Source organism: Anomalospiza imberbis, chromosome 6, assembly GCF_031753505.1.
Source record: "Anomalospiza imberbis isolate Cuckoo-Finch-1a 21T00152 chromosome 6, ASM3175350v1, whole genome shotgun sequence".
Classification (NCBI taxonomy): domain Eukaryota; kingdom Metazoa; phylum Chordata; class Aves; order Passeriformes; family Viduidae; genus Anomalospiza; species Anomalospiza imberbis.
The window spans coordinates 16725890-16751690 of NC_089686.1; the positions used below are offsets into that span (position 1 = coordinate 16725890).

Here is a 25801-nt window from a genome sequence, read left to right on the forward strand (position 1 = left end):
TTCTTTTAATCTCTCAGAATTCTTATGAGGAAGCTGGCAGTATACCATGTAATTGTTATTGCTGTGTTGCTGTGTATATAAATTTAAAATTAAATAGTACTTTTATATACTTTAATACATTATTTATTAAATTTCATCTGTATTTAAGAAAAAGATTAAATGAGTCATCTGGAGTGACTTGTTTTAACAAAATCATAATTACGAAAACCATAATTTATTAAAGGTTTCTCCTCTAGTTGATAGGTTTTCGTTGTGAATACAGCATTAAATTGCAATTTTTACTGTGTCATCGAAACAATACAGCATGCAAACCATTCTTTTAAATGGTCATTTCAGAATAGATCTCCAAATAAACTTCCTTCCCCAAAACATGACATGCTTAAAATATATATAATTTCCTGGGGTTAATAAACATACCAGAAAAAAAAAGTGAATACTAGTTATATAGTAGCGTTTCTCTTAGAAGTAGTATTCGGTACTTCATCAAAGAACACTGAAAATTTAATGCGTCCCTGCTGCATTACTTAAAATTTCTGGCTGAACACTGAGGTGTTTTCATGTCATAATAAAAATTCTCAGCTAAAATAAGAAAATGTCTTTATAGTGAGTTTTTCAGATTTAAATATTATAGTTATGGCCATAAATATGGCTGTAAAAATAGAAAGAATAGATCTGACTCAGATCTACAAATAGTTGAGTAATTTGCTTGATGTAGGAGACTTGGGGGCATTGGCTGTTCATGTGTGGGAGAGAGGAATGTGGAGGAGTGATTCACACACAAATTACCTGGTGCTTTCAGTCATTTGATGTGTTTATTGCAGTGCATTTACTGTTTGAAGGTGTTCATGTAGGACACAGCAAACTTTCTATCCAGTAACAACCTTACATTTAGATCTTCTTTTCAGAGACTCTCTTCAAACCTACTGTAGTACAAGGAGACCTGACTTTTTTCTGTAGTTAAGCCTTGCTGCTTTAGGGTCTATGACTTGTTGGTACTAAAAATTTATTGGATGTTTGTGATTTGATTGAAAATTTGAAAAAAAGCAGATTAGTTGGCTACTCTGGACTATTCACAAATATAGTTAACTTCTAGAGGTACACTAGGTGAAAACTATGACATGTCAGAAACACCCAGTGTCTGTTGTACTCAGGTTTAGCAGTTTTTAAGAGACAGACAATTTGTGTGTTTACTGCACTTTAGGAATGCAAAGTTCTTTTGAAAAGTATATTGGATGTTACTTTGTCTTTAGCAGGGGTTTTAGTACTGGATTCAGGATTTTGTGTTAACTGGATGTATAGCACATAAAGCTGTAAGATCTGTGTTGTTTGTACTGGTAATAGGGTGATCTGGAGGGTAAAGGTGGCCAACAAACTGTGATACAGACTTAAAGCATTCTCTCAAGCCAGAAATCTGGCATGATGTTTTTTTTATGCATATAAACTACACTTTTACATATACTAACTTAATAGATATTCTGAAATAATCTGGAGGCTGCAGGTATTTCTGAGTTTATCAATAAATAAACTCCAGGTTATGTAGCTGTGTCTTCCTAAGTTGATTTTTGGGATTTTTTTGTAATTGTAATGAAACATACTATACTGACTGTACAGTATTGATTGACAGAAATCCTTTGATAAACTGTTCTCCAAACTGGATTTATACTACTTGGCATTCTACAGACATATGCCCAATATATAAGTATGTATTTTGTTATGTTTTTTGCTTTTTTCTCCAGCAATGGATTCTCAAAACTTTCAACGATGAATAGAGAATACAGTAATTTAAATTGTGGATTATATTAATGTGGGAGTAGTTGAAGGCATTTTAGAGCTGGCATTTACTGCTAGCTCTAAACATGTGGAACTAAACTGCTAATCTCTTAACATGTGGAAAGTGCTACTGCAAATGCAATTAATTATTCAAATAAATATAAGATGAAATAGTTGGCTTGAAGGATATGAGCTGGTAGTCTGTTGCAGATCATAAGTGGAAGATAATTTTTACTATTATGTAAGGGAAGGCACCAAAGTTCAGCTGATTTTTAATACTTTTTTTAAAAGTATCCCTTATGAAAACCAGAAGTTTTTCATCTTCTCTGCTCTGTGCAGTTGAGGCCTCCAAGTGAAGCCATGTATCCCATTTTGGCACAGTGAGTCAAGGTAGAGGTAACCAGTTGGAGAGTGTCCAGAGAAGATAAAAATTATTAGCTGTCAAGGAAGCATGAAAAGAGAAACTGGTGAGAATTGATATTTTTTCTTGTGAGTATGTCTGTCTCTCTAGATGAATCAAAGAATATTCTGAGTTGGAAGGGACCCAGAAGGATCATGGAGTCCAACTTGTACATGAATGGCCCATAGGGGGATCAAGCCCATGACCTTGGTGTTATTGGCACCATGCTCTAACTTGCAGTGTTTTGTGAAGAACTGAATAGCCTCTCTGTGAGGATGAATCAAAGTAATTAATCTAGAGAGGGAGATTCAAGAACTAGGAAAAATACTATTTGTGAGAATAGTTGAGCTCTGTGGTAATTTGCATCTGAAGGTCAGGGCATCCCTGTTGTCAGAAGCTTTTAAGAGCACGTTAGACGAGTGTCAGGGGTTGGTTGTTTCCTCCATCAGATAAAAGGATTTATATTCTCAAGGTCCTTTCCAGCATTTAAATTTTCTTGAAAACAGCTGTAACTTGTGTAGGAGTTAGTATTGATTAGTAAGAGTTGTTGGATTTTTTTATTTGAGACAAGTGAAGATTCTTTTTTTTTTTTTTTTTTTTTTTTTTGCTTCAAAGCAATACTTAATGTATTTGCTGGGTAAATCCTGAGCAGAAAAGACTTACATGGCCTTGATGAGAGTGAACTAACTCTTATAAATTTAAATACAAAAATTACACTTCCTAACACATTGTTTATTTTAAATGTATTTGTTTTTATGGATACTTTTGTCTTGCATGGTGACTGACTAATATTACCTTGAGTGCCTTTCATCACTCTACCTTGGTTTCTATGATCATTCTGGAAAAGTGAAAACATAGTAATGTAAAACTGGTATAGAAGGGCACTATATATTTTTTATGGTAGATTGTCATAATGCCTTTTAAATCAAAATTGCTTTAAAAAAATGCTGCTTCTGGATTTATAATTATTAAGGAGGAGTGATTTTCATTTATATATTTATTAGTGTCTGTTTTAGGAGACCATACCTTCATTTCCTTTGTTTCTTCCCCTGACTAAAGAGGCTTAACCTGGACTATGTTTTAACTATTAATATTATATGACATTAGTTTTTAATGCTTTGTTTGAATTTTTTTTTGCCTCCTAAGGTCTCTGTCTTGAGAAGCTGCCAATATCTTCCTCAGCGAGCAATCTCCATGTGGACCGTGAACAAGAAATTGTTACATGCTATGAGAAGGCTGGGGATATTGCTCTCCTGTACCTTCAGGAGATAGAAAGGGTAAGCTGGGATGATTTTCTAAACTGAAGATTTAAAGATTGATATAAATGCCTTTTTTAAAGAAATTTGTGTGGCCCTTTATTTCTAGGAGTTATACACTATTGATTTTTATGTAGACTTTGAGGTACACCTGGGGCTCTGTTCTTTGGCTTGTGAATGCTGTTAGAGTAAAGTGAGCTGGCAATTTCCATCTGATCCTATTTCAGACCCATTGCTTGCAAGCCTCAGGCCTGTCACTTGACAGCTGTCTTTGAAGGAGTTATAAGACACATCTAGGGTCGTGAAAAACAGAAGAAAGGGGAAAGAAAACCAGTGTGATGGAGGGAAAAAGTAATTAATACTGGTTTTTAAATACATACAGGTTTTTATTTTTGAGGGTTTTTGCTGTTTTATTATTGTTTTGTAGTGGCTGATAGACCACGTGCACTGAAAGCTGATAAGATTACATTTTGACAGCATTTTTAATTCTAATGTAATACAATTATTTCTAAATTGTTTTTTTTTTTAATCACTCTGGAGATAGCTTTTAATCTTCTTACTGCTCTCTGCAGCAGTCTTTTCTACCCTAACAGGAGTTTTAGATTTTTGAATACTATCACCTCCTGCTACTGAATAAGGTTGCAAATATGCTTTTTCATAATCTTCTCTTTTATATACCATTCTTCACAAAAATTTCTGAAAAGGTATTATAAAATATTGCTTATCAATATTTCTACTTGGTAAATAGCATTATTTCTACTTGGTAAATAAATTATCTCTAAGGGTATAGCCAAGAACAAGAGGGTTTATATTTAGGTGGCAATGGAGGTAAAGCTAGAAATGGTCTACTAGCTACCACCTACAAATGGCAAAGATTTCTCCAATATTAAATATTAGCTTCCATGGAAAGGTACACAAACCTTGATTTTAAGGTTTTTATTTCTAAATACACTTTTTTCCCCCCTTTTCTTGTGTTCTCTTAGGTAATTAATGCCAACATACAAAACAGAAGCCCTAAGCCAGGGCCCACTGCACATGAACAAGAGCTTGGTTTTTTCCTGGAAACAGGACTTCAGAGAGCACATGTTCTGTATTTCAAGAATGGGTGAGATTTGAGTCTTCTTTTATTGTGTTTACTTTTTTTTTAGGTTTTGTATTTGTGATTTAACTGGGCATCATTTTTAGCAATTGTGGATTCTGTAATAGTGAGGTCTCTTATTAATAAAGTAGTAACATTTTGTTTAAAATAGTAAGGCTGCCCATATTGTATTTATTTACATATTGGAAAATTGTTTAGTCACAGAAAACATTTTATAGTTTTGCTTACTAAATGTAAGAACTTAAAACTACCTTAAGCTTTAACTATTTGAAATTTACTATCGAACACGGTTAAAGAGTGATTGTCAACATATTGAAACTTTTGATTTTTATAATTTTGATTTTGTAATTTTTTTCCAAATCTCTTCAGTTATCATTTATTTTAACATTATGCTGCAGGATAAATGTGCATGAAGATCAACAGTATGTATACAAGTATACAATCTTTATTGCACCTGCTCTGTAGATCCCTTTAGATTCTGCATGGGACTTCCTTTATAGTTTATTTTAAATAAGGCTTTGCTTAAAAGTGTAAAAATAAATTCAGTTACCACACAGAATGAGAAAAAGAATACAACTCTGCATTTTTAATAACTTCAAAACTCGGCATAAATGGGTTTTAAGTACATTTCTGAGATTTGTTGAAATCACGTAGTTGAAAACCTTGTGTCTGGGGCTTCTTATTTCATTAGGAAAATGTGATTTTATTGAAATACTGGAACTCTTGATGGGACTACTGTTTTATACCAAAAATGTTTCTTATTGTTTCAAATACATAAACCAGAGATGAAGGAAATCATGCAGTGTCTGTAAAGAGTTCGAGATTTTAATGTACTGAAGGTAGGGTAAAAAAATCTACCTGAGTTTTAAGCTGTTCAGGAATTTCCACATGGAAATGATCACTATACTTCTGAAATCTCTTTCTTAAAGTATTGAAGTAGTGGTGCAATAACATGATCTGAGACGTACACTTTAGTTCTGTTTTCATAATTTAATTGCAGGAGGAATGGAATGTTCTGAAAGCTGATTTTTTTCATTTACCAGAACTAAAAATAAGATCTCTGTTTACATATCTGCACAAAAAAATAAATAAAATACAGTTACTGCAAAAATCCCAGTAGCAGTCATGGTTAAGAATAAGCTAAGAATTCCACATTTTGAAGAATTTTGATTGAAGGCCAGGGATGGAAATGGTGCATTTAATCTGACATGTTTTGTGTAAAACCAACGAGCAGTAGACATAGCAGGTTGCAATTAATGAAGAAAACAAAAAGCAACTGCACAAAAAAGGTCATGCAGTGGATTGTTAAGGAATATTCAGACAGGAGTGTTTTTCCTAGACCGTATCAGCTCATCTGGTGTGAGCTTTGAAATGTGATTTTATTCTATGTGCATTTTAATTCTTCACAGTGAAGTTGTTGGTGATATTGCTAACTCCTACACAAGCATATATATTTTTTTTTTTGCAGTCTTTAGTACAGTGGTCACTTGCAGTTTATAAGCAAATTGCACGTTATATATAGAATTTTGAATTTCTTCTTCTGGTTCCGTTGGCCAGTGGTACTTTTTTGTGGTATGATATGAAGCAAGGTGTTAGGAAAAATAGCTCTGTGACAATCATTATTTTGCATATTCCTGATGTTACATCCATTAGTTTCCTTCCTTAATTCAGAGTCAATCACAGTTCTTTCAGTATTTCCTAATATGGTCATTGTTCCAGGCTGCTTGTTATGTGGCTACTTTTAGGGATTGTTTTTTTTATTTTTTTCATTTTTTAACTTGAGTTTACCAGAACTGAAGAGAACTTCAAATATATACTTCTAATAGGGACAAATTATAGCCTGCTTTTTAATAAATCTATTTTAAAGATGTTTTGTTTCATTTTTAAATGTGTCATCCCTCCTGATGTTAGGTTATAGAAAGTAGATTTGAGATCTTTCCAGGAAACTTAGCAACATACTTCAAGTTTGAATGTAATCTGAAATCATCTTTGTACATGTGTGTCAGTTTCAAACCAGAAAAGAAAATAAGATAACTTTTATATGAGCTGGAAGATCATAATTTTAACAGAAACATAGGGAGTATTGCTGCTTACCTACAAAGTTGGTTGATCTACTTCAAATTTCCCTTTCATTTGTTAACTGTACAGAGATTTTCTTTTAAGTTGAATAATCAAGATTTTATAGAGGATTCAGTGATTATCTTTCAGGTATGCATTATCTTGTATAAAAAACTAGGAAGTGCTTGAAACTTAACTTAGCCTTTCTGCTAAGTGGTGGTATTTTGAAAATACATGGAAATGCAATTAGCAAAAAAAAAATAAAAATTGAAGTGGAAATAATCTGAACCAGAAAAGTGTTAGTTTAGTGCTAATAAGACACAAAACTGAAATAAATGGTTTCTTCTGAAGTGTACAGAATTTTATTAAAGAAACAAACTACGTACCCATTTTTCACTTGGGACATGAGGAACATTTCACCTTGGAAATGTGTAACAAAGAAGTTGAGGAAGTTGTTCTAAAACTTAGAGTAGGATTTGTGAGTTTTTAAAAAAATGTTCTGAAATGTAACTTTCCATGCTTTCAGGCTGATTACATAACTTGTATAGTAGTTGCTTTGTAATTTCATATTGAAGGAGTTCAAAGTCTTGATGTTTTTCCAAAAAAAGCTGCGAGCACAGGAACTTTGACATTGGTATTTAACATAGCTATTTTCAAGTACAATGCCCCTGAGAAAGGACAGCTCTTTAGGTACCCAGTGTTTCTTCTATCCTAGTATTTGTGTTGTGAGATTTACAAGTAAATTTTGTCTGATTTATGGTTTTTATTTTTTGAGGTAGTAATGTTCACAAATATACTGGAAATGTATGATCTTGAAGCAAAATGGCATTTTGCCTGAAATTTAAAATAAGGAGGCCATCATGTGAAAAACAGACTTTCCTAGCTTTCAGAGCTATTTTTTTGGCTCCTCCTTTATTTTATATCCCCTCCAAGAATATTGCTCTGGATCCAGACAGCAGTTTGGTCTAGTCTCCATCATGGTTCACTACTCAGTCAAAACCTGAAGATCCCAGAGATGATCTGTACCCTCAAGGAGCTGTGTGCTGGCACAGTCACAGTAAATCAAGACATTCCCAGTCTCCTCCAGCAAGTTGTTTCTTATAGACTGGCTTCTTCTCCATAGAAAATTAGCCCTGAAGAAAAGAAATAAAAAAACATCAACCAATTTTTCTCATTTTTTCTTATAATTGAGATAATTGATTTATATTGACTTTAAATGTTTGACAAGCACAACAAAATCACTCCTTAGAGTATGGTACTTAACTATGTAGAATTTCTTTTATCTGTTTTTTTCTTTTCACTATAGCATATAACAGAAATAACATAAGAACATTGCTCTCTTTCTGGTGAGAGAGGAACAGTGGATGGGAGGCATTCTATAGGTGCTTCTGTTCCACATGTATATCCATACAGTGCTCACAGATAGGGACTTTACTGGGATGAAATCCATGAGAGAAAAATTTATGTAAATGCTTGACATAAATGCACCTGAAGATCCTGTAAGATCAGCTCTCTGCTGTATTAGAATATAGTTCTAGATATCCATCACTCTGCATCTCTTGAAATCCTGTTGCACATCCTACATCACTCTCAAAACAAGTTGGTGTTTAAGTAAAGAATAGAAAGTAAGATGAAAACATTGAAATCCTACAAAGTATCACATTTCTTATATGTAAAATATCTCTGCTGTGTGCTGGAAAGCAAACAAAATCACTGCTGTTGCAGTTTTCAACACAGCTTTGTTTTCTGTATGCCTGCTTTTGTGTTTGTGTGGTTAGGAAGCTAAAGGCAGGAATATATTCAAGACAGGAACAAAAATAATTTCTCTGTGATTCCTAGCAAAAATAAGTTTTCAAAGGATACTTTATTGTCTGTCATATCAGATGCTTTCCTCATCCTTATTTCCAATGCTGTTCTCACCTGTTAGTTTTCATTGAAAAAACTTCATTTGAACATGGTAGGAAATTATTATTCCCTCAGATATTCAAGATAAAATAATCCATTATGAATGCTTTCTCTTTCAAACCTTTACTGTATGTTTATTGCTCAGAATTGTGTCCTAACTTCAAAAGTTGAAAACAAGAGTCCCTTGTGAAGTTACAGGTGGGAAACCCGGCAGTGTTACATGGAAGACTAAGGTGGATATAAACATGAAGGAATTACTTTTATTCAAAATCTTACCAACTTTTGTAATAACTGGTTATACAAAGAACAGTGAAAGAGTAATGTTAGTATCTGAGTTATGTTCAAGACTATACTCTTAATAATTTGTAGGTGGAATTTGACTCCAGCTCACTTTTTCCAAGAAGATACTTAGCATTTTTTAGCCCATGTACCACATGTCTTGCTGACAGTGGCTGATGACTGCATTTGCAAGTATCAGATTGAAGGTTTTGGTTTTATGTTGAATTGTGATGGCTGGCAAACAAAATGGTTTTGGATCCTCAAATAGGGGAGTTAATATTTCATACACTTCCCCTGCTCCCCTCAAAATGCTCATTTTACTGCTCTGCTTAGTGCTCTTGTTTTTCCACTCTGCAGAGAAGTTACTATTGTCATTTTCCCCAGACCCACCCTCCTCCTACCCTCCTAGTGTGCATTTTCCTTGTTAGCCTTTTGCTGGTTCAGGTGCTTGTTTGGTTCTTCTGTGGAGTTTTGTTGTCAAAGAAATCATAGCTTTCTGTCATTCTGGTGAGAATTGATTCACTGGAAGGTTGATAATGGCTGGTATGGCTGTCAGAAAAGAGATAGGACCATGCAATTGAGAGGAGGAAGATACCAAGAAGGAAGAATGGTGGGAAAAGGGAGCAAACACTACAGGAGCAAACACTACGAGATGAGAATGGGGAGGATGAGATCTTCCTCTTCAGGTTGTGAGCCATTAGGTGGACTAACTACCAGTAGAACTGCAGTCTAGGCAGCATGTGTTTTCATTTTGAATGCATGAATGCCAGAATTGCTGCTTGATTGGGCTTTTTCAAATACTTAGACTTGTGTAGCTCTAATGGCACACTGAAGATGTTTTATTTATAAGCTCGAATATCTTTAAAGAACTTTCAAGCATCAAGCAAACATGATCTTCTGTAGCAAATTTGAGATATCTAGGATTTTTCTTTCTGCATAAAATAACAATGGATAAAATGAGAAGTATGACATGATAATTTTTTTCAGTAGACTTTTTTAAAGGAGTAGTTTAGATTCTGGCAGCAAATTAGGGATTTTCTACATTTTATGCAGCAAATAATGTCCAGTGTTAATTAATGTTTTGTGAAAATTATATAATATTATGGGTGTACTGAAAGTTTAAGTATGAAAGGAAGAGTGGGAAAACAGAACTGTCTGAAGTTGCAGCTATATTACCTCTTGTAGATAGGTATCCAAGTGCTTACCAGGATGTTTTTCTAATTGTGGATTAAGTCACACTTCTCCACCTTCTTAAACCTGACAGAAAACCGATTCAGACATTAGTCACAATCATCCAAAGCACCATCCATTGGGCAGAGTATGTAGTCTTGTCCATTTGGTCAGGCCTTTAATAAAGTTATGGAACTGAGCTATAGAATTGCAGTCCTTTTAATTTTTTTTTAAATTTAATCTTTGTAGGGCTATATAAAGCAGTATGGTAAATGGCATACCTCGGTATTGGGATGTTCTGTTACAGCTTAAGAATTAATCTCTTGATTTGTCACATTTCTTGCTTTTTGCTTATGTAGTAACTTCTTTTAATGTGAAATTGTTACTGGCCTTAATACTGTGTAAATGACTCTTAATTGGCTAAAAGTAATAGAGTGTATGGATTTTAATAGTTACATTTTTTTCTAAGCATGTCAGTGATACTGAAGTTACTGAAATGTCACTGTTCTGATTGGCATGCATATTAAGAGTTTCACTTGCCCTTACTCCTTACCTTTAAAATAATTCCTTTCTTTCCTTTCATATTTGAATTTTTGGGAGAAAAAACCCCAAACTTTAAAACTTGCAGTGTACCTATGAGTTTACAAACACTGCATTTCTTTTTCTGTTTATAAATACAGATAGAAAGAGAAAGCACAAGAGAAGATGGAAGTGAGCTCAGTTCCAAAAGCAACTTGTATTTCATTGCTTTGGTCAAACCCTGTAGCTTTCATTGTTATTGGTTTCTCTCCTTTTTAAAATATGAATATTTTAAAAATGTGGTATAGTAAGTCTCAGCAATGAAGTAATAGGGCAGTATGACTAGCTCAGCCTATTCACCAGCGTGGTTCTGGATGTGCTTTTCTCTCTTAAATGGGAAAAGCATTGACAGTTTAGCCACCAGATTGCAGAGCAGGTGAGGTTTGGTATAGCTCAGTATGCAAAAATTTATTCTAATTAAATTTTTAATCATTAAAAGGCAGTGGTAGACTAAATATTTGGGGTTTTTGACTGAGAAGCATAAAGGAAGTGCCTGACAAACGAAGCCCGTCTCAGTATTTGAGAAGATATTATCAAAACATGCTGTAAGTACAGAGTAAATGAATGTTACCAACCTTTCAAGGTTAATTTTCAAACATTCCTTTTTTAGTCTGTTTTGAGTATACTGTGATTAGATCTCACTAATTTTGTTATAGGGAATAGTGGAGTTTTTATCCTAATGTCATTCAAACATAGACTGCTTCTTGTTGACCAGTTTCTTTCATTCTTTTCTACTTTTTACGTGTGTTTAAAACCACAAAAATAAGAAGTATTAGTGAGGGTAAGTTTTATCTGGACCAGTAATGCCAAAGCACTGTGTTGTCTGATGCTAAACATGCTTTTTAAAACCAAGAAACTTCTTGGTGATGATGGTGACAAATATATTTGTGCCTATAGTTTGCTACTGCTGGCCTTCATGCTTATATACACGTTTTCTGATCCTGCCTTGAAGGTTTATCCTTTGTGCCCTTTAATTTTTTTCCTGCACTTTGCTTGTATTATATCTACAGTTATAATTTCTGTCTCTATTTAGGAGTGAGCACCTTTGTATAGGTGAAGTTAAGGTATTTGCATTATTCTAAATTGAAATACTGTCTGAAAATTTTTAAGGAGCCTAAAAGCTGACCTTGTATCAGAGTAATTCATTAGCTTCTGAGATGGAATAGTTGGGGTTTAGGGTGCAAATATATAGATACAATGATGCAAACAGGCCCTAAAGGCATGTCTCGGTTTTCAGCCTAACTGGCAGATTGCTACCTAAAGAGTCAAAGTAGGGGTGTTTTTCTCGAAGATTTAAGGCAGTAAACATTCTAATTGTCTTTGAACATGGGGCAGATAGAATTCAAAGGAGTTGATTTGAGCATGTTTTGGCAGGAGGCAGTCATATAAACACACAAGTACGTAATTATCAGTGTCCGTCTGTGGGCTGTCTTTGTCTTGTCTGAGATCGCTGAAAACGTGTCAGTTCCAAGTGAATGGTAATGTACCTTAAAAGTCCCTGTCGCTGAAAGGAGGGGATCTCAAAGTCGTTTACAGACACTGTGGGACATTGCTGTCTAAGTTAATGTGCCCTTTTGCTCTGGCATTCCATCAGCACAGGGAGTAAAAGCTGTGTGTGTCCCAGGCTAGGAAGGAAAGCCATGTGCCAGAGCAGCCACCACTCTTCTCAACGTTACAAACTGTTAACAAACACAGGAAATGTACTTTGCTAAAAGCAGTTTGGTGTGGAGATCTACCATATTATTAATGGTGTATTTTGCTTCATTTCTTGTCTCTAAAAGCATTTAACTCAATTTTAGGGTGATTATATTGTAGTTTTGAGGTATTTTTTTTAAGTAGATTTCATGTAGAAGATGCTTGACAAATCTGTTTTGTGTTTGTGTTGATGTGTGCAGTGGATCCCTGTTAAATGCTTTATGAAGCAAAAGCTAATTCTCTGTTTTAACTGCTTTTTTTCTTGTACAATCTTACTGCTTTTTCCATGATACAGTAGAACTTCAGTCACAAGTTTCAGTGCCTTGCAGATGCTTAAAAAAGTGTAATGGGTAACTAAAAGTAACCTGTCATGAAGTGTTCAAAAGCTTGTGAAAGTTGCATGCATTTTCATAAAGTGTTTTGTTATTGTTCTTGTAACGCATCAAAAGACATAAGCTTCATATGGAAAAAATGCCAATTCCTAAAATTTAATGAAGTTATTGTGATTTGAAGTTCTACTACATAGTATGTGTTTCATCTGCACTGGGAAAATAAAATTTCAAGCTGACAAGTAACTTGCTCATAACTCTTTTTCAACAGTTTTGCAGGGAACATTTCAGTTTTGTGGCAAATCTGCTTTGTTTGGTTGGTTTTTTTTAAATCTTGTTATAAGGACACATTTGTGACTTTGCAATACAGTCTTTGAGAGAGATCTCCATTCATGAGAAATACCCACTTAGACCAGAGGACTTAAAACCGGGATTCCAGTGGGCTGGATTTGGCTCTCTAAAATATTTGGAATGTGGTATTACTGAATGATATGTATTTTGGCTTTACAAAAGTGCTGAATGTATCCAGCTTCAAATGAGTTTGGAGGTTTTTCTGAAATCTGGCCTAATGACTTTCTGTCCTTCCTTAGTGTATGAAGTTGGTGTAATAGTCATCACCTTTTGAGGCTGCCTGTTTGAAATGTATAAATTAATATATTTTTTCACGCAGTTGTTTCATAGCAGATATTTGCACAAGATGAATTTTCTTTAGTATGTAGTAGCTGGTCCCTCTATGGTCAAGCTCTGCTATAGCACGTGGGCTTTTTACAAACAATTTTTATGTCTTGTGTGACTGGTGATTATTTCTTTTAAGCCAACTGGTGGCATTCTTTGGCATTACTTTCAACCATTCATATGGGTTTTGTTACTTGAAAATGCTACTGCTTTTAAAATGAGCTTTTATATAAAAGTAGTATAGAAGGTGAACTTGTGCTGATGAAAGGTGATGCCTGTGCTAGTGAAAGATGTGTGGAAACGAAAGTTTCTGAAATATCCTGAAAATCCTTTATTATGTAAAACAGAACAGAGATGAGTGCTGTCATGTAATCTGAAGAGTAAAATAAATTAGTAGGTCTCTAGGTAAAGTGACAGGAGTTCCACAGTCCTGTAGCAAGATCTCTTGCATCAAACACTACTTTCAGATATTCTGCAACTGAATTGAAAGAAAATATCTATATAAAAATACTGGCTGTTTTTGAATTTATACAGAGTTGCAGTTCCAAAGTCAGTATTTTAAACATATTTTTAAATACAGCCAGCAGACTAAGGAAGGCAGTTTTAACATCTGATTTTTAGTGCAGTGCAATAGTGCTTTTACTTACAGAAAACTTAGACAATATGTAATATTTCTTTTCTCTTTTGGCTCTGTCTTAGGTAAATGCACATAACATCATACCTTAAGACAACATATGATGTAACAGCAGTGATTTAACACAAAATACACTTTAGATCACATAATTTTGTTTTGTAACTAAACCTGAAATAGTGAAATGGTTGTCCTATCTGTTGTGTTCACGTTGCAGAATTCAGTTGTTCAGGACAGCAAAAAGCTAACCCAGTCCTTCACCAGTTCAAAGACAAATTGTATTAATATAAAATAAAATATTCTCAACTGCGTTTATATTCTCAACTGCTTTTATGTACAATAAAACCTCCAAACAACTGATTAAGAGATGAAAAAATGGTAAAGCTATAAGACCATTCAATATAATCTATTGTTTGAGAAGAAAGTTCAGAGCTGCTGAAATTGTTAGTATCAATGATGCCTCTGAGGGTCTTGAATCTCTGCCAAAGCTCTTTAGGCAGCAGATGTGGAAGAGGTGTAGATGGAGAAACTTGGGTAGCAGAAGCCACGTGAAAAGCAAGTCAGAGTCAAGAACAGAACACTGATCCCCCAGTCCTCTTCTGGCCACACAGTGGGCCTTAAAGTGTTTGTGCTCTTAACCTTTTGAAAAGGAGTTCAACATTTTATGCTTTGTCTTGCTTTCGGGGTTACAAGATTTACTCTTTTTTAATCTCCCTGTTTTAAAGTGTCAAGAGGCAGCTAAAATGGGGGTTTTTTTCAAAGTTTATACTTGAAGCCTAATGTAATTGAAACCTAAAACTACTGTAGCAATGAGAACAACTTTGTTTTGTCTTTTTTCTTTTTGAGGTGGTTGCTTCTTGTTTTTTCCTTGCTTTCCCTTGATCTGTCTACTGATCATGAAAATGTTTCTTTTTTCAATAAACTGTCAGGGAATGTTGTTATAGTAATCAGTGGTGAGGTTCCCAGATGAATTTGTCTGTATCTCTATCTCTATATATCTATCTCACAGAAAGGCAGTGAGGCTATGAAAGGAAAAAAAAAGGTAGCATGGATTTTAACAACTTTATTGAGTAATATTTTGAGGTGTTACTTTATCCAAGTTGGAATACTGTCAAATTCTATGTTTATATACAGGAACTTGACAAGAGGAGTTGGTAGATTTAGAGAGTTACTAAGAGCTGTTGAAACAAGAACTACACAAAATCTGCGAATGGTAAGTTATGTTAAACCACTTTCCTATTGTAGCATCTGAATTTCTATAGGCAGAGAAAGCACAAATATAGTGGATGACTTAGAGACAAATAGCTGGATACTTAGCATATTGATAAGGACCTGTTATCCAACACTTTACAAGGTTACATTTCCTGGCTTAAGGATGATAAATGAATTATTAAAGTAAGGACTGTTTGGTACCCAGTCTCCCCCCTATTCCTTTTTCTTGCTTGTGGTTATAATTAAAACCTGATGGGTCTCTGACCATACTTTCAACCTTAATTATAAATGCCCTATTTATGAGTCAATGTAGTTTTATGTCTTTGTAAGGTAGTGGGGGTGAGAACAGAATACATTGTTTTTGTGTGGTTTCTATTAAGTTGAAGGCTATCAAGTTATAAAGCCTCTTAAAGGAAAACCATAAAAGCAAAATCATGAAGATTTGTTACCTATATTGTCAGAAGCTTGAATCTTTTATATAATAAAAAATAGAGGCTCTTATCTTTTACTATCATGTAATTATTTTCAAAATATTCTAGATTAGTTTCCTAATAGTGGGCCTTTAAAACTTCCAAACTGGTAGTAAGGAAGGTAAGTGATTTCTTAATTCGTTCAATAACTGATTCCTAGTAAATATATTAAAATTATTTCATAATAGACTTCCAATGGAGAGGGATAGCATTGCAAATTTTAATAGAAAAAGATGAAAGACTTATTATGGTATAGGAGTTAAGGTGGAAGATGCAGATCTTATGGTGCTGTCTGTGACTTAAATATTACACATGTTTTTTTGGGAAATGTTTCTGGGAAATGCTGCCAATTCTGATGCAAATTTAGATCTTGCCTTCTTTCTACTGCCCCAGTAGAAAATCTTTGAATTTTCATCATCGTGATATGTAGTCGTGGAGGGTCTATGCATGTGTGTGAAACATTAATGAGGAGATTAACCTGATAGTTATGGATTATAGGATGACTTAAAAGCTTTAGTATTAAATTAATATTATTTAATTTAATAATATTTGTGTAAGTATTTCTGTGGTTCAATATGTGGTGGCAATAATAGTTGGTCAAAATAAATCTTTTCATGCTGATTTTCAACCTTGTTTCATTTTTGCTGGCTTTAACAGTAGCTAACACCAGCACCTTCAAGTATGAGTTGTCAGAAGCCCCATTCAGCCCACAGACCATAACCTTCTGTGGTGGGTTGATCTTGTCTGGCTGCCACATGCTCGCCCAGCTGCCCTTCCTTAACACATGGGGAGGAAATAAGCTAGAAAAGGTCTGAGATAGGTGTGAGATAAAGGCAGAGAGTTTGCTTACCAGTTACTATCACAGGCAAAACAGGCTCTTCTTGGAGGAAATTAATTTATTGTCACTTAAAAGAGAGTGGGATGGTGAGAAACAAAGACAAAAACTGAAACACCTTCCTTCCACCCCGTTTTCTCAGGTTCAACTTCAGTCTTTGACTTGTGACTCTTCTACCTCCTCTCCCTACCCTCCCATTCCCTGAGTGGTGCATGAGGGGTGGAGGGTTGTGGTGAGTTCCTCTCTGCTGCTCCTTACTCCTCACTTTTTCCCCTGCTGCAGCATGGGGTCCCTCCATTAGGCTGCAGTTCCTTCAGGGACTATCATCCTGTTTTTCACCATGATTCTCTTGGCAGGCTGCAGTTTGGACTACTCCACTGTGGTCTCTCCCATGCAAACAACTGCTCCAGGTCTGCAGAGGCAGTAGAGGTTATTGAGCATCTTAGGTTATTGATTATCTTAGGAGCAGCAGCTGGGTTGTTTATTCTTCATATGTATCTGGATTTAACTGATAAAATGGAAAAATTGTTTGTTGTTGCTGTTATTTTGCTTTTAGAGAATTTAAGAATTTCTTTTAGAGAATTGAAGTGGGTATTGTTACCTTTTAAACAGTATCATGCCTATTTTTTAGATGTTATAGAATACAAAAATATATTCTATATAAGTAGTCTTCATTAGAAAAAATATGAGCATTTTTTAAGAGTTTGTATTCAGCATTTCTAGGGAAAATATTTATCTTTTGATTTTACAGACAATAGCAAGACAACTTGCAGAAATTTTGTTACGAGGTATGTGTGAACAGAGTTACTGGAATCCACTGGAGGATCCTCCTCACCAATCACCCCTTGATGATCCACTTCGAAAAGGTTCAAATACGAAGAATTATGCGCTCAGTAGGAGACCACGGGTATACACTGGAGAAAAGTATGGCTGAGTTTATACCTCTTTTGTTTCTATAATTGCAGTTGTTACCCAGTGCACTGGATAATTTATTTACATTTTTGAAAATGTAGAAGGAATTTGGCAGTGTGTAGATAAATGGATTCCTTGAGGAGAATTAGGGAAGAAACATGCTTCTCTCAGTGGAAGTTTGCACTGTATACATTAGACCTTTTGTTATCAATTGTAGAAATATTTTTTTCTATCCTGGTGTATGTGTTAGACTCAATAGCTCTTATTACATGTGGGATACAAAAGAAAACATGAACTGGGTAACAAATCAGGTATTGCACATTTTAAATGTGCTGCTTCTAGACATCTATTCTGCTTCATCATAGAAAGGAAAGATTCAACAATATGGAGATTCAAGTTGGTCCGGGAAGTATTATGAAAAAAATAACATTATCTAGAAATTTATCTAGCAGTTTCAAAGCTAGTTTGTTTTTCAGGGCTAATCTTTTAGCTAATCATATTAGATTAGTTTCGGCATTTCTTTTATGATTCCACCTTTTTGTTCAGTTTTAATCTTTCATCAAATCAGGTAAGTGATATTTTTTGGTTCATTTTTGTCTGGTACATCTCATAGTGAATTCTAGAGTAGCTATGGTATGTTTCTTCCTTCCTGAAAGTGTAACTTTTTCTTCCCAAACGAATCACCATTAGAGTTTCTATTAAATATAGAGAGCCATTTCCTTTAATTTGAAATTTTTCTTAGAAGTTAGTATCTTGATTATAGAAGTAGCCCTATTTACGTAATGGAGGGATGTTTTGTTTTAGTGTTCACAGTATCTTTATATTGTAACATAAATGCCTGCAATATGACACCATTTGAGTTGTTTAGCTGTATATATTTCAGAGTTCCATTAATGAATCTTTTACACAGCAGCAAGCCCACATAATTATGGTGCCTTTACTATTATTAAATAGAATGGCCTTTATCTTCAAAGACTTCTAGCAATTCTCCTTCCTTCATCCAGAATAGTTACAGCAGGTTTCTCAGGCTCAGTCTTTCAAACTTATGTTCTCCATTCTCAACGCATCCTTCATAGCAACATATTTCCTGCAAAAGTGGGGTTTTGTTCAGTTTAGTTCTCTTGTTCTTGGCACATGCAGGTGAGGAGTTCCACAATTTCAATAGAGCATATAATTAAGTCCTTTCATCAGGTCAGACTGGTTAATACTATACCACATAAAATATGTCCAGCCAAGCATCTCATCTCCAGCAGTGACTGAAAACAAGTATCAAAGTCAATGATATCTAAGAAATTTCTTCCTAGGTATTCTTCTGACCACCCACTCTGAGTTTGCAATGCACTGTTTTTTCTAGGTACGTTGCCCGACATTAAATAGCTGCATTGTGTTCTTATGAGGATTATGGGTGTAATATGGCTAATAGCATTTATGGTTTTTTAGATCTCTGTGTTATTGCCTCTTCAGTTTACATGAACCAGTTCTTCAACTGAGCATAAATTCCATGGTTTGCCTTTGGTTGATAGCTGTTTCATGTTTTCACTTGCCTCTTTTGGCCTGTTACACTGAAATTACTTTAATTGTGTGCCTGCATCTATCAGAACAAACAGAAAATTAGTTCTGTCAACTTAACGGAGCTTGTTTACATAGACAGGTCAAAGAAATGTCTCACTAATTTCTGCACATGAGGGATCTTATTTGAGACAAGCATCAACATATCTACAAAAATATGTTTGAAATTGCTGGAGAAAATAATGTTTGTTTTTGTTTTGATAAGCGGCTTTTTAGTAGTTCTCTTTGGGGTAGCATCCCTTCTTTCTCTGAGAGAATAATTTCTCCAGCAACTCTTTCCAGTCGTTATTTTGCTTTCTGGTTGCCATTATAGGTTGGTCAGGTTAAGTCTTTTTCCAGGTTGTTAAATTCTGCAAAGAGGAGTGGATTGTTAAATAAGGAGCACTCTGATGCTTCCTCATCACTCCTCATTCCTTTTTGTGGGTGGTTCTTATTCATGACTAACTGTTTTGAAATTTATTTTGTTATGTAATAACAAATTATATGCTAAATTCTAAGATTCAGAATACTCTTAAAAATCTGGTGAGTAGTTACATTGATTAAAAAATAAAAATACAACAACAGAACAGCTGCCCTGGGGTCTTAGCTTTGTATATTATCACAATACATTCACAATGTTGCTTTCAAACTGCCTGGAATTAAGATGTCTTTTAGTTTCTATTTTCTTTCAGGCATTGAATTACTGCTTATATTTCTAGTGCTTTTAAAAAAACCTGGAAAGATGTTTTAATATCAGACAACTTTTGTTTCTTGTCTGTAATGTATTGTAGTTTAAATATCCTTGGGACCACGGGAATTTATTATTAACAGCAACAAATTATTTTCTCAGTTTAAATAGGGAATTGTGGAACCAATGGACTGAATTAACAGGACTTGTGCTAATTCAGAAATAATTTAGAGGAAGAAATCTGAACAGATAAAACATAGTCACTGATTTGGGGGATTTTTTTAATGTGTATGAGAATGGATGAATGAATTCCTGCCAGTACCCAATGCAGATTACTGTTGTCTGTCCACCAGCATAGAAGAGTTTCCAGAAAGCATTCAGTGTTCAGAGACAGCACTCAAGTCTAGAAACTAGTCCTATGCAAACCTTCAGCATTAGGTTTGCATATTTGACAATATTCATTACAAGCAAATAATTCTACTGCTTGGAACTAAGAGTGATTATGGCAAACAGGTGGAGATTGTCATGGATCAATTTGAAAATATTCATAGCTATTGAATGTATCAGGAAAAAATTCTCAAGCATATCTCATGAAAGACTGATAGAAGTATTTCTTCACATATTGCCTAAAATACAAAAGTTCTGTTCTTGTGTGAGGGTTTCCTCTTGCCTGCATTTGAATCAGTGATCTAGATTGAGTTCAGACAGATTGCGTATAAGAGGCTAGTTAAACTATGGGTTTAATGTTTACAGTTGTCAAATTATGTTCAATTTTGGGATATTTGAATGTGTTCAACTCTGACAGTAGTGATAGTTTTGTTCTTCTATTGTGTTCAGCCAACTTTTCTGAAATGCAAATATAGAGCATTGCAAAGAAATTAATTTTAACCAATTGATTTTTCTATGCAAGTTACTTTTCTTTTTTGGACATTTTCCAGTTTTTACAGTGCTTGTAATATATATGTGTGAACTACTCATAAAAATAATGTGTTCTGCTTAAATAATTAAATTCTCATTTTGAACAGCATCTTCTGTCCTCAAGAAAATACAGAAGAAGCCTTACTGTTGCTGCTTATTAGTGAATCTATGGTAGGTGAAATGGAGTGAATGTGCATTTGCTGTATGTGTGTGCTTTCCTTGTTTTGTTTTGTTTGGTTTCTGTTGTGGTTTTTTTTTTTTTTTTTTTTTTTTTTTGTTTTTTTTTTTTTTTTTTTTTTTTTTGGTATTTGGCTTTGTTTTGTTTTAATAAAATAGGCCTTTTTTTCCCCCTAAGCCTTTGCTTTGTCTTTTAATTTCTGTTCAGAAAGCAGGCAGAGGAACAATTTTTGTTCCTCTGAGCCAGCTAGATGAAGTCTCCAAGTGTTCTGGAGTTTTTCTCCTTTGGGCTGGCTGTACCTAGCCTTCCATAGGCAGGTGAACAAGCCAGGTCCTTCGTTTGGCATCACTTACCAGTATGAACCAGTGTAACACCAGTTGGTTTCTATTCAGACATACATAAAATCTAAGTTATTTTTATTGTAAAAAGCAAATCAGAATCTACTAAAAGAGCATAATAAACATTGTCAAAAAGTACCTTCCATTGTGCATTAAACTTCAGTCACTCAAATTTGTAAATGATCTTTAATGATACTGACATTCAGTCTTGGCTACTGAATTATTTTTTTTTAAATGTCCCCATTTCCTCAATAAATTATTCCTTTCAATGGTCTACTTGTGCCCTTTGTCAACCTTCCATATTTTCTGCTAGTTATCAATCAACTGCCACATACTGACACTCTCATACCATGTCAGTTTTATGTTCTCAGATAAAATGAAATGCTGGAGCTTTTGCTGTTTTTTTTAGCTAGAGGGGTGAAGCCTCTACAGTCTCAGGCATCATGCAGTCTGTCTCACTGCACATCAATGAGATGTAGTCTTTTAAGTTCTACAGGTGATTCAAATGTTTTGGCATAATTTCTGTTTTGCTAAGTTAAATAGGATCAGAACATTTTAGTGAACATTGTCCTAATTTAACTGTTTTTAAATGGCAGATATTTACACTGTAGTGCTAACTGCTTTCCTCATTCCTAGTGCTCTGCCTTGCAGTATTCATGACAGAATCTAGAAATTTCTTCTAGATTCTGATTCTCATAATACAGAAAAAATTGGCTGAGCAAACATTTCCATTTATCATATGTTGAATTTGCTGCAGAATATGCTTACCAGTGACAGGTGCTGCCTGTGTCTCTGTAATCTGCCTGAGCAGCAGTGAAGGTGTAGAGAATTCTGATGTGAGCTGTGGTCTTGGTGTGAAGTGAAAGCAGTCCCAGTTCTACAAGATCTGACTACTAATTGCTGTATTTGCACGTGTAGTTCCTTACATATCATCATTAAGAAGCCAAAAACCAAATTAAAAGTTAAGTGTCATTTCAGGTTACTTACATCTTTTACTTTGTGAATTAGATCTGCCTAATTATATCAAATGCTGTCACTGTAGAGCATATACCTTAGCAAGCTTTCAGGTTTTTTTACAGTAATTATTGCAGATTATTTTTGGGCAAAAGAGTTTGTTTCGGGGGAGTATGATCTTTGACATGATTGATTTTCTTTGTCTTAGTCATTTGTTCAAATTAGTTTTGGAGGGAGGAAAGGGAAAGGTAGAGCATAAAAATATTCATCATTACAAACTTACCTGTTTGAGAGTTGAGACCTGTTATTTCAGCTTCAGTGCATGCTAACTTTCTAGCTGTAGTACTTGTGAAGTAGTATGTGATTTATGATTCTGAAACCAGTACTTGGGAAAGAAATAACACTTAGAGAAGACTGAGTAACAGTTGGTGTTTTGATATGCTATTGTATTATTAAAGTACTGTGGTCCCTTACTTTCATTGTCTGTAAGAAAACACTCCAGTAAAGGCCAGGTTGGACAGGGCTCTGAGCAATCTGGTCTGGTGGAAAGTGTCCCCACCCCTGACAGGATGATCTTTAAAAGGTCCTTTCCAACCCAGACCATCCTGTGGTTCTGTGATCTGACATCCTCATGTTAACAGTGCATGTATGTGTTGCTGCATGTCAGCTGAGTTGCGGTGACTGAATCACAGAATGATTATGTTTGGAAGGGACTTCTGGAGGTCGTTTTGTCCAGCCCCCTTGCTCACACAGGGCCATTTGGAACAGGCTACATCTCTCTTCAGACATCTTATGAGTATCTCCAAGGAGAAAGATTCCACAGCCTCCCTGGGCAGCCTGTGCCACTGCTCTTTGACCCTCACAGCAAATAAAAAAAAAAGGTTCCTGATCTTCAGAGGGGACCTTCAGTATTTCAGTTCATGCCTATTGCCTCTAGTCCTGTGACTGGACACCACTGGAAAGAGACAGGGTCCCTTTTCCTTGTATCCTCCTGCAGATACTTCTAACATTGATAAGGCTCCCCTCCTGAGCACTGTCTTTTCCAGGCTGAAGAGTCACAGCTCTCTCTGCCTTTCCTCATAAAAGAGTTACTCTGCTGTCTAATACAGCCTGGTGGGCATTTGTTGGACTCTCTCCAGTAGCTCCATGTCTCTTGTACTAGAGAGTGCAGAACTGGATCCAGTACTGCAGGTGTGGCCTCACCAGTGCTGAACAGAGGGCAAGGATCACTGCCCTCAACCTGCTGGCAGCAATCCTGCTGATGCTGCCTGGGCTATCAATAGCCTTTTTTCCAGCTGGGGCACCTTGCTGACTCCTTCTCACCTTGGGTGTCCACCAGGACCCCCAAGTGCATTCCTGTCAAGCTGCCTTTGAGCTGGTGAGCGCCCAGCATGTATGGTGCCTGGGTTTGTTCCCTCCCAGGTGCAGGGCTTTGCTGAGGTTCCTGTCAGCTCATTCCTCCAGCCTGTTGATGTCCCTCTGGATGGCAGCACAGCCCTTTGGCATATCAGTTCAGCAAACATGCTTGGGATTAGGCCCAGTATCAATCTCTGGGACACTCTGCAGTTCCTGGCCTCCAACTAGGCTTGGTGTCACTCATCACCACCTCTTGGGCTCAGCTTTGTCGGAGATTCTTAACCAGTGGTAAAATGGCTGAGCATATCCTTCCTTGCTCTGAGGCTGCACTGCTCAAGTGTGTTACAGGCATAAGTGTGGCAGATGACACATTGCAGTTTGACTGGCACCTTAGAGTGTCTGAGACCATGGCAGTTCTGAAATACTGAGCACTTCAGTTTCTATGCACTTTCTGTTTTATAGTTATCAAGAAAATGATTGTTCAAATACACAAGATATCTGGAATAATTATGAAACATCCTTGTGCTTTGGCAGTGTCAACCACTGTTTCACAAGAAGTGCTAGTTCACAGCTTATTCAAAACTTGCAAGGAGCTGAGTTAAGTAGTGATTAGAGGTGGAGTTAAAAAGAAGTTCTTGAAGTTGACTGAATATTTATGCAGTGTAAAAAGTAAAAGCCAAAGACTTCTTGATCAAAAGAAAGTAAAATATCTCTTTGGGGGTGTGTGTGTGCTTGTGTGCGGTTGTTTCAAACTAGAGATATGGATTATTCAGTTGATAATTCCTGAGATGTCTGTGCGTTTTACATTCCACATATCTCTTTGAAAAAATTTCAGTATTTAATTATTCTGATTTTAAAGTTGTATAGAGCTTGTTCAGAGCTTAAAATGTTACCTTGTTAAAGTGGAGAAAAAATTTATTATCCCTTATTGTGTGTCATTTTTTGCAGCTGAAAGAGGGGGTAATAAGCTACCTATTAAAATTTAGTGTTTTTAAGTAAACATGCTAAGGGGGCCATTCCTTGTGAAATTAAAAATAAAGAGGGTGATAAGGAGAGAGAAGTATCTTTGACTTCTGATTGCAGACTGCCAGATACACTAGCATTTGTACCAATGTGCAATGGCAATAATTAATGCCAAGAAAACTTGAAATAGGATAGCAAGATAATGTGTTTTCAGAGGCTTGATCATAAAGTGGGAGAAGCATTGGGTGGTTCAGGGAGGTACTGACTACTCTGAGACCTGAATTTTGTTCTTTGCTCTTGAACATGGTTTCTCTGTGAACATGGTCAATTAATTTAATCCATTTCTAGCTCAACTTTCTTCCTTCCCAAAAGGAGCACTTAAGGAATTAGGTTTGCAATGTGCCTTTCACAAAATGGGTTCTAAAGTACAAAGTCTTACTGCAAACACGGCCTGATTCCAAACCTGTGCCCAGAACCAGGATTAGTTTTCACTTCTCAGTAGTAATTCCTTAAGGTGATTGTGGGTTATCCTGGGCATGTTACCATTCACAAGTGAGATGATAGTGTCATAATGTTGTGAAGAGAAAGTAAGTCAATTGCCTTATTTTACGAAAGCTGGAATACAGGATGTGAAGATCCTTTTAATGTTTTACTAGCATACAAAAAAGTGAAATTTTTGTAGATGTATATCCGTTATATTGAAAATCTACATTCTTTTTTTTTCTGAGAGCTTTTCAATAAATTTAAATTACTTAGATTATGGAATTAGAATGTAGTAATTAAAAATAGGTTCATGTAGAAACATTAGTCTTGCCACTAATACATAAAATTGGTAATTCTTTCTGTCTATAAATTAGTTTCAGGTCTCTTCCTTACAGCAGCTATTGAGTGAGAGGTTGAGTAGAAAGGTGAAAATACAGCTTGAATTATAATGATTGACTTGGTTTCTTTTTTGGTGGTGTGTTTCAGGCTAACCGGGATGCTGTACTGAGCAGAATACCAGAGCACAAGAATGATCGCATCATCAGTTTGCAAAGTGCATCTGTAGTCTACGATTTACTTACAATAGCCTTGGGAAGAAGAGGCCAGTATGAAATGCTTTCAGAGGTTTGTTGATGGCAGTGAATATTCATCTGTGTCATTTTTGCTGTTTTCTATTAATCATGTTAATTGTGGTAGTAAGAAAGGGCTGAAACAAATATAGGATACTGTTGTTCTCACTGCTTTATAAATACAGGAGGTAATTTCCACCCCAAAATGTTTACTGTCTAAATTTATACAAATGACTTGAGGTGGCCAAACAAGAAAAGTTGCGTGGAAGGTGTGATAAATGTTTAATGCCTCAGAAATGCGCATGATTTTTAGGTGGAGATGCATGGATCTGCTTAAAAGGGTACATATTTAATGGAGAGAGCAAGAAGGAATGGCAAAAAATAAAAGCTGTTCTGGATATAGAAACAATAAATATAATTTCCTAAAACATATTTGTAACGAATGAAAAAAGATTTCAGAAGAAAACTTTCTGTTACACTTCTTAGTATTTGGAGTGATCCATAATCCTTACAGTTTATAATAAAAAGGAA

At 35.3% G+C, this 25801-nt stretch overlaps 1 protein-coding gene across 1 annotated transcript in view; it reads left to right on the top strand.

Annotated features, from left to right (window-relative positions):
* Positions 1–25801, top strand: part of TTC7B (tetratricopeptide repeat domain 7B) — a 120547-nt gene that overhangs the window by 27457 nt on the left and 67289 nt on the right. The window contains exons 4-9 of the mRNA XM_068192608.1: positions 3317–3447; positions 4410–4531; positions 14981–15059; positions 17115–17287; positions 20537–20600; positions 25188–25325. Of these exons, the coding sequence (XP_068048709.1) occupies positions 3317–3447; positions 4410–4531; positions 14981–15059; positions 17115–17287; positions 20537–20600; positions 25188–25325 (707 nt within the window). The remainder of the gene's footprint in view (positions 1–3316; positions 3448–4409; positions 4532–14980; positions 15060–17114; positions 17288–20536; positions 20601–25187; positions 25326–25801) is intronic.